Source organism: Pygocentrus nattereri, chromosome 16 (genome assembly GCF_015220715.1).
Source record: "Pygocentrus nattereri isolate fPygNat1 chromosome 16, fPygNat1.pri, whole genome shotgun sequence".
In the NCBI taxonomy this organism is placed as follows: domain Eukaryota; kingdom Metazoa; phylum Chordata; class Actinopteri; order Characiformes; family Serrasalmidae; genus Pygocentrus; species Pygocentrus nattereri.
The window spans coordinates 26,735,518-26,746,713 of NC_051226.1; the positions used below are offsets into that span (position 1 = coordinate 26,735,518).

At 37.8% G+C, this 11,196-nt stretch overlaps 1 protein-coding gene across 2 annotated transcripts; it reads left to right on the forward strand.

The window, feature by feature from the left end:
* The first annotated feature begins 2,015 nt into the window (after positions 1-2,015).
* On the forward strand, positions 2,016-7,892 carry tmem185 (transmembrane protein 185). 2 transcript variants are annotated; one of them, XM_017701140.2, is made up of 7 exons: positions 2,016-2,231; positions 2,822-2,998; positions 3,545-3,752; positions 3,847-3,930; positions 4,040-4,216; positions 5,542-5,665; positions 6,242-7,892. In XM_017701140.2, the coding sequence occupies exons 1-7, from the start codon at positions 2,194-2,196 to the stop codon at positions 6,484-6,486; spliced, it is 1,053 nt and encodes a 350-aa protein (XP_017556629.1). In that variant the 5' UTR covers positions 2,016-2,193; the 3' UTR covers positions 6,487-7,892. The 2 variants fall into 2 exon arrangements, with proteins under 2 accessions (XP_017556629.1, XP_017556630.1); XM_017701141.2 differs by having other exon boundaries at positions 2,895-2,998.
* Positions 7,893-11,196: the final 3,304 nt, after the last annotated feature.

An 11,196-nucleotide genomic window follows, 5' to 3' on the forward strand; every position in this document is an offset into this window, starting at 1 on the left:
GTGTATCCGTAAAATGCATTTGATTATTGAGTACAGGCAGTACGAAGTTTTACTTCATAGCTCTCAATCTAGTTCTATCCCACTTTTTTGCCATTGTGTTGCACCCGTCATGAATCAGTCACACTTGAGCCACTTCATTCATGTTCTTCTGGACTGACTATAAATGGCAGGTGTTTGGGACTTAAAGGGGAACTCCACCCATTTTTCACAACATCTGTCTAATTAAATTATTAACATGTCAGCAGAATCAGTCAGACTAGTTTGATTTGAAATGTTTTGTTGTAGAGAAGCTTACAAAGTCAGAATTACTCCTAGAGGTGGTGATAGGAACCAGACGTATGAGGAGTTTAATGCTTCTTCTTAGAAAGTAAATGGCTGCATTGCGTTGTAGATACTGGTGCTCCTGGTTCCCAGCACCGCCACTGTAAAGAAATCAGGGTTTATAAGTTTCTCAGAAAAAAATTACCACTTCAGTAAATCTAACCTGAATTACAATATTTATATGTTTATATAGTCAATGGAACCAGACTTTTTCCAAGTAATTTTAGGTCATTTATTTTGGTCTATTCATCATGGAATTTATAGACAGTATCTAGGACTATGGATATTTTCAGATTATGTCAAAAACTGAAAAATGGAGACACACACACACACATATACGTACATACGTATGTGTGTATGCATGTATGTATGTATGGCCATGGGATTTGTAGTTCAATATTAGTTTTATTGCTACAGGTGTGTTCCTAAGCAAAATGTTATGCTATTATATTGTGTTTATTGGCTCTGTTCATATATGATCTCAAAAAACTTTCAGAAAAGTTCCACCTTTAGGTGCTTTTTAACCCGTTATCAAAAATGTCCTTATGGTAAAATGAATGGCTATTTGAAGTGTTGATCGCAGCCAGCAGATGGTGCAGGTCTGCACTTTCCCTCTCCATAGCAAAAGCATATTCCACAATAGTAGTAGCTCATTTAAACAAGAAGAGCAATTGTGTCTAAATTATAACTTCCATCAGATAACGCACAAACTGGCTCTGGACCACATTTATGTTTTACTTTACTGTACTCGACTCAAACTGAATGTAGGTGATGTAATTCCTTAAGTAGGATAACGATGCTAATGCAATTACAGAGCCAATATACTACGTTTCTTGTACTTTACGTTTTTCCCATAAGGTCCTCTTATCACGTTTGTGCAACAAAAACGTAAATTTTTACATGACAAATTTCAACCTCCTTATCTTTGAGAAGTAAAAAGGCCGTCTCTGTTGTGCCTTAAAGACTGATATAAGTAAGTTAGCTGCCCTGCATGGTTCCTTATTCAAGTGGTCTGGTGTGAAACGCTCAGCGTAATACTTCATATATAACATTATCACAGGTGGGGCTGAACATGAGACATCATAAAACTATGCCTTCATTACAGCTGAGCTGACTGGTACGTTTTAAACGATACCGGTGTTAAAACACTCATTTAAAGATAAAGCAGGAAACCCCAGTTTTCCGTGATATGGGCCATTTTAACAGTAGGATGAAGACCGCGTTGGGTTCCTCACGTTTTGAAGCGCGGAGTCTCTGATGAGCACATTATCGTGGATTCTATTGACCCTGGTTTTAATCTCTCTTTGGTTCATGTGTTGTTTGGCTTCAGCCATTATAAAAAAGTTAAAGAATATTTTATTATTAATTTGATCCTTTCTTTGGCAACATTTCATATACATTCACGTAAATTTACTCATTCCAGACCAGATCTTCTCAAATTCGAAATAGAAGCTAAACAGTACATAACCTCTGTTACCCTCTCCAAAAACAAAACAAAAAAGCTGTCGAAACAGTGAACATATGCGCCTTGTTTCATTTGTCTCTGTGTTCTTTCCCCTGGCTTTTTTCCTTCCTTTCTTTTTTTGGTTAAACTTTGTGGTTTAACTTTGTGGTTTAACTTTGTTACCACATTTTTTTCTTATGCCGTTTGTTATCTGGCTTCTCTATATCTGTTCTGCTTTAAACTGCTGAAAAAAGACCGAGACGAGCGACGTGATGGAAGAACACTGACACCTGGGGCTCGGGAGGGGAACAACGCACTTCCACACGTTTAGCTGTGTTGTGTCAACTGACTGGGCTTAAGAGAGGGAGTCAGTTTCATCTTTATTTCATTAGCGCTGTCTCAGAAGTATGGTGTGAGAGAGGAGAGCCATGAATCTCCGGGGATTCTTTCAAGATTTCAACCCGAGGTAAGTTTGTGTGAGACGCGCCCGGATTTGGTGTTACTCGGTTCTGGTTAGCAAGTTAGCTGGCTCGGTTCACAGGCCTGTCACTGGCATTGTGTGAGCTCCGTTTAGCTCTCCTCATATCGCTCTTTCGTAAATTCACAGTCCAGCCGTCATGAGACCGCAGACTTTAGCAGCTGGGTTGTTTTTCTTCATAGCAGACATTAATGCAGTACGTGTTCAGCTCACTGCTGAGTCGGCTAGCTAGCTTTAGCCCGCCACTCGACTTGGAAGTTTTAAGCTTGACTGAGTTGATGCCACATTCTGCAAACGCCACGTCTGGGGTTTAAATAAAACGGACTGAAGTACTGACTTATAAATATGAGAAATAAGTCTGCTATTAAAGTGGCTATTGCTAGCTTGCTAACGATACTTAGATGCGCAAAGTGAAAATTAACGACTAACGTTAGTTATTATTAGGTTAGCGAGGTCACAGTTAGCCGGTAAGGTTAGTTTTATAAATCATATGCAGACACATTTAGGGTGCAAGCGAGGTTGACTTCTGAACTGTTAAATGGCTCAGATTCCCATCATGTGTACTTGTTCCGTTTCAGCAAATTCCTGATCTATGCATGCCTGCTGCTCTTCTCTGTGTTACTGTCATTGCGGTTGGATGGCTTTATTCAGTGGAGCTACTGGGCGGTGTTTGCACCCATTTGGCTCTGGAAACTCATGGTCATCATCGGAGCATCCGTGGGTACTGGGGTGTGGGCCCACAACCCTCAGTACAGGTCAGTCATATCAGTGCCTCAGGGTGCATTACATTGATTTCCTCAGGGACCAGGGGGGCCAGGCAGCGACAAGGGCCCTCTAAAATGTTTAATTGAGCTGCTCATACAGACACATACAGAATTATACACACTCATGAATTATGGAAATTTCCAGTGTCTTTACATCAATCTCACCAAAAAGTTTCCATAAACGGAGCCATGACATCTGATCAACTCCCTCTTTTTTATAATCCAGGTCATCCACAGTGACCATTTTCAACAGGTGAATCACAGTCATTTCAAAATGTTATATACGTAATTTAGTGGGAGGCTTTGAGTTGATTAGTGTTGCATTGGAGTAGCCTGCTGGTTTGAGACATAAAAAAAGTAACTAAACTAGCAAAATTACATTGTCAGTTTTTATACATTGAAAGTAAGTTTGTGTCTTAGGGGGTTCCCTTACCCTAGTTACACAACGACAGTGCTCTGTCCTGGTTGGATGTTAGATGTTAATGTTCTGTTATAAGTAAACATATCCCAAATGGTATGTACATGTATGTTCCCTAGGGCTGAGGGGGAGACCTGTGTGGAGTTCAAGGCAATGCTGATCGCTGTAGGGATCCATCTCCTCCTTCTCACCTTTGAGGTGCTTGTGTGTGACCGTGTGGAGAGGGGCTCACATTTCTGGTTGCTGGTCTTCATGCCCCTTTTCTTCGTCTCTCCCGTCTCTGTGGCAGCGTGCGTGTGGGGCTTCAGACATGACCGCTCACTTGAGGTTTGTCAAATGGCTAGAACTGACTGGTTGCTGTTACCTCCATGACAAAAAGTCCTTGAGCTCATGATTGGTGTCTCTTTGTAACTTCACTCAGCTTGAGATCCTGTGCTCGGTAAACATACTGCAGTTCATCTTCATTGCTCTCCGATTGGATAAGATCATCAACTGGCCCTGGCTGGTAAGGTCTGATAACTATCCCCGAAGTCTTTTGATAGTTGGAGAAGTTCATTCATTGGCAGAACGACTCTCTTTTCATTTTGGGTGTCAATGATGTGTTGTTTTTGCAGGTGGTCTGTGTGCCACTATGGATCCTCATGTCCTTCCTTTGTCTGGTGGTGCTTTACTATATCGTCTGGTCTGTCCTTTTCCTCCGCTCGATGGACGTCATTGCTGAGCAGCGTCGCACTCATATCACCATGGCGATCAGCTGGATGGCTATCGTTGTCCCTCTGCTGACATTCGAGGTACAAAATTCTGAAAAACGCAGGATGAATGTGTGCTCACAGTATGTTATAAGCAGTAATTGGTATAACCTCCGGCTTAAACGTAATGTAGTCTATACATCCTAACACCATGTGTGCCATTACGTAAGCAACATATACAGGGTAGTTCAAAGTAAAGGAAATACTCAAAAGCTTTTAGCGCTTAAAGTCACATACAAAAGTATGGTCATATCTCCGGTCAAATTAACCAATCCTCTACAGGTAAACAGATTAAAATAGGGCTTTTTTTAAGTGCACAGTCTCTTTTTATTTGATTTTAACATATTGGAGCAAAAAATAAGCATTTCAAAATGGCATAATGTATTTTCTTTTTTTTTTTACCAATATGTTCAGTTCAGCAAATAAACAGTAATTGTGCAGAAGTGTGTTCTCTGTAGAGTAGGTCTTAACTTATTTTCACTTCAACAGACATAATGTGACCAGGGGCACCCAAAGATATAACTGTATAAGGAATACCAGCCTTAGAAATGCACACTTCAGGTTTAAATGACAGAATTTCAATTTAATCAGCTTTCTTTTATCTACCCCATACACTAATGAGTTTCAGGCTCTGATTAACTTTTGAACTTTTTTTTTGTGCAACATAGTGAAAACAAAACTACCCAAGTAGAAACTGTGCCAGATACGGTAAAGTTCACTAGACAGTGGAAATGATGAAAAAATGCATGATTTTACCGCCCTGTCCAGTGGAAAAACACCTTCAGTGTGTGTGTGGGCGCTGGTATGAATGTAACAGGCATTGTTGCTTGTTTTTCTTTTTTTTTTTTTTTTTAAATAAATCCTGTTAATTCACCTTTTAAGTGTACATTTTGAAACATTTATCTCTTGTTTTTTTTTTCTTTGTGCATAGTTGGTGTGATTCATACTCTGGCCTTTTATCAGGGTCCGTTTTAGTTCTTCTGAGATTGAGCTAATCTAAACTCTCTAGCAACACTGTGTAAAAACCTCAGTAACACCACTGTGCCTGATGCTCTCGGCGTCATAGACACCATCATGTCAGTGTCTCTGCTGTGCTAAGAATGTCGACCAAATTATTTCTGGTCAGTGTTGATCTTATGGTGGGGTAAAGGGAGTTAATACATTATACATCATTAGATGGGCTACAGTCAGTAACTGTATACCTACAAAGTGCACATATGTGGCAGATATACCAGGAAAAAAGTTAAAGTTTACTCTCACAATGTAATGTTTTCTCACAAATTCTCCCAATAATGCTAGCATTAGTGGTTTTGCTGAAAGCCTGCATTATTTACTCTGTCATCCCCTTTTTTATCCCAATCCTCCAGATTCTTCTTGTGCACAAGTTAGATGGCCATTATGACTCAGACTATGTCCCGGTCTTTGTGCCTCTCTGGGTCTCCCTGGTGACACTGATGGCAACCACGTTTGGCCAAAAAGGAGGCAATCACTGTAAGCTGATTTTCATCACGATTGAGGTCACCTGGGTTTCATGTCCAAAACGAAGCAGTAAAGCTTGTTGTGTTCTAAGATTTCTTTTAATTTTACAGAACTGTAATGTACAATAAATAGGGTCAACCTAAGTAAATACTTTGCTCAAAAGTACTAACAACAATGTGTTATTTTATATTATAGTATTAGAATTAGAATTAGTAATACTTCTCACACATTCACAATTCATAGGTATCCAAAAAAACAAAACAAGTAAAACATTCTTTACTTTCAGTGAAAGTCAGTGTATTGAGATTTTATTCAAAGCGGTTTTATTGGTCCATTTGTCATGAATTGTTCACACAGTATAAAGGGCAACTGTTGCATTTAAAATGGAATAGAATTAAAAAGGAAAATAGATAAAAAGGAGAGACTTGGTTTTTGATAAGTGACAGTATGTATTCTATTTTAATGCATGTTTGCTTTCTTTTACACTTTGCTTACATTTCTCAATTTGACTTGCTGTAAGGTTTTGTTGTTAGATCTAATCTTGGGCTCTTGCCTTCATGTTTTTTTTTTTTGTTTTGTTTTTTCTAGGGTGGTTTGGCATTCGTAAAGATTTCTGCCAGTTCCTTCTGGAGCTCTTTCCCTTTCTGCGGGAGTACGGCAATATCTCTTATGACCTCCACCATGAGGACTCAGAGGTGTCTGAAGAGATACCTGCCCACGAGCCTCCTAAAATTGGCCCAATGTTCCGCAAAAAAACTGGAGTGGTCATCACGCAAAGTCCTGGGAAGTACTTTGTGCCTCCGCCCAAACTGTGCATTGACATGCCAGATTAAACCATTTGAAGGACACAGGATGCGAGAGAAGTGTAGTGCTATCTACCAGCGTTCACTTCGGGCCATGTACAAATGGTGGAAAAGAACCAGTTCAGTCCAACGGAAGTTTTATATAAGCTTGACTCCAGTTTGGCAAAGACTGAAATGTCCTCATGTTCAAATGGAGCTCAAACCAGGCGGCTTGCTGTGGGCGTGGCTTGCCATTTGACTCTTCCCTATGATTGTATTGCCTCTCTGTTCCAGAGTCCTGTGCTCAGACCTTTTCCTTGATCCAGTTGTATAGACCAACACCTTCAGAGAGGAGACTGTTAGTACTTGTTTAATTCTAAAAATAACCAAGATGTTTTCTTTTTCTCCCCTACACATAAACAAATATGAAATTTCAGTCTCAGCCATTATGTCAGAACGATCCAGCTTAGTTCACGTTTGGTGGTAGTAGTACTGGATTGTCTGAACACTCATAGAATTTGTCTTGGTAAGCCGTGCATAGCGTTGAGGCTGCTATGATGGAAGTGAGTGCCGTCTTTATGGGAAGAATGTTATGTAGCAAAGCCAAAGAACATTAGCACACGAGTTTGATTTGGCTGAATGCAAATGCTGTCGTTTTCCAGCAGGAGAAGTTCAAGGTTTTTTGGGGTTTTTTGTCTGTTACATGTGATGGCATTGAACAAAAGAGATTATTCTGACTATCACTTCACGTTCGTGGCTAGTCATTGTTTACTAGAACACCTCACTTGCTATATCTAGCACAGCAGTGTTGTGCTATTTTCTCCAGTGAGGATATTCACTATTAACCCACACTAACTCTAGTTTTTGAGTGTGGACCATGTATCTGTAGTTACAGTCTTGACTTCCATATTGTGATAAATATATAGATATGAAACATCTGTCTTAGTGAAGAAGTGATTAACAACTAGTCCCTTTTGTTGACCCATTTCAGGTTATTCTTATATAATTTTTAATCTTACTTCGATGAAGTTGACATGACGCAACACAATTCAATAATAGCACTACACTAGCAAAAGTCCTAAATCCTAACCTAATATTTGGAGGAAAAGCCTTTGAATCGGTTAGCACAAGGCAAATAGCAGTTTTAGATCTAAATTGAGGAATGGACCATTTAATGTGCGCTTCCAAGTCAACAGTAGTGAATAGATTAATTTGTTCTGTTACACAAGATGAAATCTCCTGCCTTTTTGTAGGTGCACACTACATATGTACTCAGCTGGCCTGAGTGAGCAGCTATTGGATGTGGACCAATACTGTTGTGTGTTTTTGTTTGTTTTTTTTGTATTGGGTTTATTCTCCATGTTGCATCTCCATTGTCACTGTTAGTCCTTTTAAAGGTGTGATAAACAGTAGCTATTGATTTTGGCTGACATTAAAATCTTATCTCTGACATTCAACTGTGATTGGTCTGTCCTTTTTTTCAAAGGTCAAATTTGCTCATATGGGGAAAAAATGCATTGAATTTACGCTACTGTCCAAATGTTTGGCATCTCATCATGTTAGTTGAGATTATTTATATAGTGTAAATAGAAATGTTATAAGCTAGTCACCAAAAGATACTGTAAGACGCTTTATTCAATATTTGAACGTTTTTTGGGAGCTGTAAGACGTTATTAGATGATCAATATTATACTGTAATTATCCACTTAGAGCAATTTCTTATAAAACTTCTCTTCAAATATGATGAATTTTGGATGTTTATTTCATTCTTAGATTCATAAGACTTTCTCAAGACCTTTTCTACAGTGACTCCACACTTTTCAACTGTAGAGTTCTTGATTGTAAATGTGTACATAAATGTATACATTGTGTACATGAATAGATTCCATTCTAAATTAAGATACACAGTCTATATACATTTATGTGGACATGTCCACCTAAATTCAATGCATCATTTTTTTGGTGTTTACATACAAAATATGAAAAATAGTCAAAACAAAAATGTATGTATGTAAAAAAATAAGACTAAACATTTTTATGTAAATAGTTAAAAAAAGGGTTTAAACCTAAAAACATTCCTTAGAATAGTAAAAGGCAATTGAACTAGTTTCATTTAACTCAAAAAATTACTTGGATTTGAATTTACCATGGATTGGATTTACCATATTACTTAATTTTTAAGGTTCAACGGGTCAGTCATTTTTTTTATAGTGTATCAGAAACTTGAAAGTGCGGTTATTCAAGGAGAAAAAGTTTCTTTTCTGAAAACCACTTGTTTTTGAAGTACTTTGTACATCCTTCCTTTGGCAAGACAGCAAGAGCCCTTGGGTTCGTACATACTAATGATGTTACTATGATTTGTCCCAACAACAGTTTCAAACTTCAGAGAAGGTCCACCGCCGTACTACTCACTCGTTTTTTTCCTGCATGGCTTTGATGCTTAAAGCCAGATACGCCTCTGGTATTCGTTGTCGAAAAGCTTTTTGACTCATATGACCATAAAGCCTGGTTCCAAACAAAGTTCATGTGAACTCTAGTGACATGTATTTTGAGCCGAACAGCAGGTTTATTTATTTATTTGTTTATTAATTTGTTCATTTGTCTGCTTTTTTTTCATCTGCCTGATTTGTGATTTGTGCCTTTGGCAATTCATCCAGTAATAATAATAATAAGTTCAATTAATATAGCGTCTTTCACAAACCTAAAGGCGCTTTACATCATAAAAAAATAAATAAAAATTTAATCCAGTGAAACCTCTAAACAACATCTGACTTATTTGATTTCGTAAAACAGCGAACATAATGCAGCTTTTGTTAAGTAGTCATTGGCAGTTCAAAGTTTTGGTGAAGATAAAAGATAATATCGCTGATTTGGCTAATTTTGGGAACGATGGTTCTGAATGCAGAGCCATTTGACAGTTATTTGTGAGCTGGAATGCTCATCACGCAGTGAACTCCACTAGAGCAGACATTTTCTTCTGAGAAGCCCTCCAAATACTTCATTGACATAAAAGTGGCATTTATTTGTAGTTTTAGAAATAGAAGGTTCTGCCTCTCAAACCATAGAAAAAAAAAGTATTGGGACACACCTCTTAATCATTGAATTCAGGTGTGTCATTCAGTCTCATTGCCACAGGTGAATAAAATCAAGCACCTAGCCATGCAGTCTGCATTTACAAACATCTGTGAAAGAAGGTGTTGTTCTAAAGAGCTCACTGAAGTAGAGCAATAAGATGACACAGTTGCCACAAGTCAATTTATGAAATTTCCTCACTCCTCCACAATCAATTGTGAGTGATATTACTGAGCAGTAGAAGCATTTAGGAACGTTAAAGCCACGAAGTAGGAGCCCACGTAAAGTTACAGAGCAGGTCAACGAGTGCTGAAACGCACAGTGAATAAAAGTCGCAAACACAGTGCACAAAGCAAGGTCCATAAAGCCATGGCTGGGTGAGTTTGTTGGGAAAGAACTTGACTGGCCCACACAGAGCCCTAACCTCAACCCCACTGAACACCTTTGGGTGGAGATTGCAGTCCTTCTCATCCAACATCTCTGTCTGACTTCGCAAATGCTCTTCTGGATGAATGGGAAAAACTCCCCATAGACACTCCAAAATCTTATAGAAAGCTCCCCTGAAGAGTGGAAGCTGTTATAGCTGCAAAGGGGGCAGTAACTTTATTAATAATGTTAATATTATCCATATTAATGCCTATGGATTTAGAATGTGATGCCTTAAAAGCTGCTGTAGGTGTCCCAATACTTCTGTCCATATCGTGTATGTTAGGCAACATTGTTTGTAATCTCTTATGTCTTAAAATAGAATGCTAAAGCTCCAAAGTGAGAGGTGTCCAGTTGTAAAACAATACAGCTTCTGCTCACCAACAGAACATGAGTAACTTAAAAATTAGGAACTAAAGCTATGGATGTTCATTCATGCCAGGTACAGCAGATTTTTTTTTGTCCTTCTCTGTTTCTGGCAGCATTATGTCAAAAAATTATATTTCAAATAATTACATTTTCTTGACATGTATCTCAACCTACTATGATAAAATAGTGACATTTTCCTGTAAGTTTTTTTTTTCATTTATCTCTAAATTGTTTACTTTCCTATCTGAAAATAATTCCTCACCATGTCAAGGTGATTACTATTTTCTTAAAGTTTTGACTTGCTATCTCAAATTAATGAATACCATATCACAATAAGGACATTTTCTTGAGTTTTTGCCATATTATTTAGAAATATGACTTACTATGTGTATTATCTTAACATTTTGACTTAGTATCTAAAAATAGTGATAGTTATGTCAAAATAATAACTTATTTTCTCTTTTATTATAACTTTATATAACTTATCTTCTCTTATTTTTCTCATTTTTTTCTTAATTATCCAAGTTAATTATAAAGATTTTAAATTAATCTCCCAACTGAATGACTTAATATGTTGAAATAACACCTTTAGTTTTTAAGAAAGTAATTATTTTAAGATTCAAAGGCAAAAGTTTGACATACTGCTGCCAGAGAAACAAATGCTTTTTTCTCCTCTACCTGGCAGTAATGGACCTCCATACATTTGTGCTTAAGTTTGTGAAATTGAGTAAATGTAATTACCCACTTCAGGAAAGGTGGGTAATTTTAACAGTGGTGGATGTGGGTAATATAAGTGTATGTAAATAAGACAATGTAGGAATATGACTGTATAAGACACTGTAGGCATATGACTGTATAAGACAATGTAGGAATATGACTGTATAAGACACTGTG

Bases quoted from the DNA above. Each gene is read 5' to 3' on its own strand.
- tmem185 (XM_017701140.2), top strand. From the start codon at position 2,194: ATGAATCTCCGGGGATTCTTTCAAGATTTCAACCCGAG. The intron at 3,931-4,039 runs GTAAGGTCTGAT...TTGTTTTTGCAG, and splicing joins TCATCAACTGGCCCTGGCTG to GTGGTCTGTGTGCCACTATG. The intron at 4,217-5,541 runs GTACAAAATTCT...CCAATCCTCCAG, and splicing joins TCCCTCTGCTGACATTCGAG to ATTCTTCTTGTGCACAAGTT.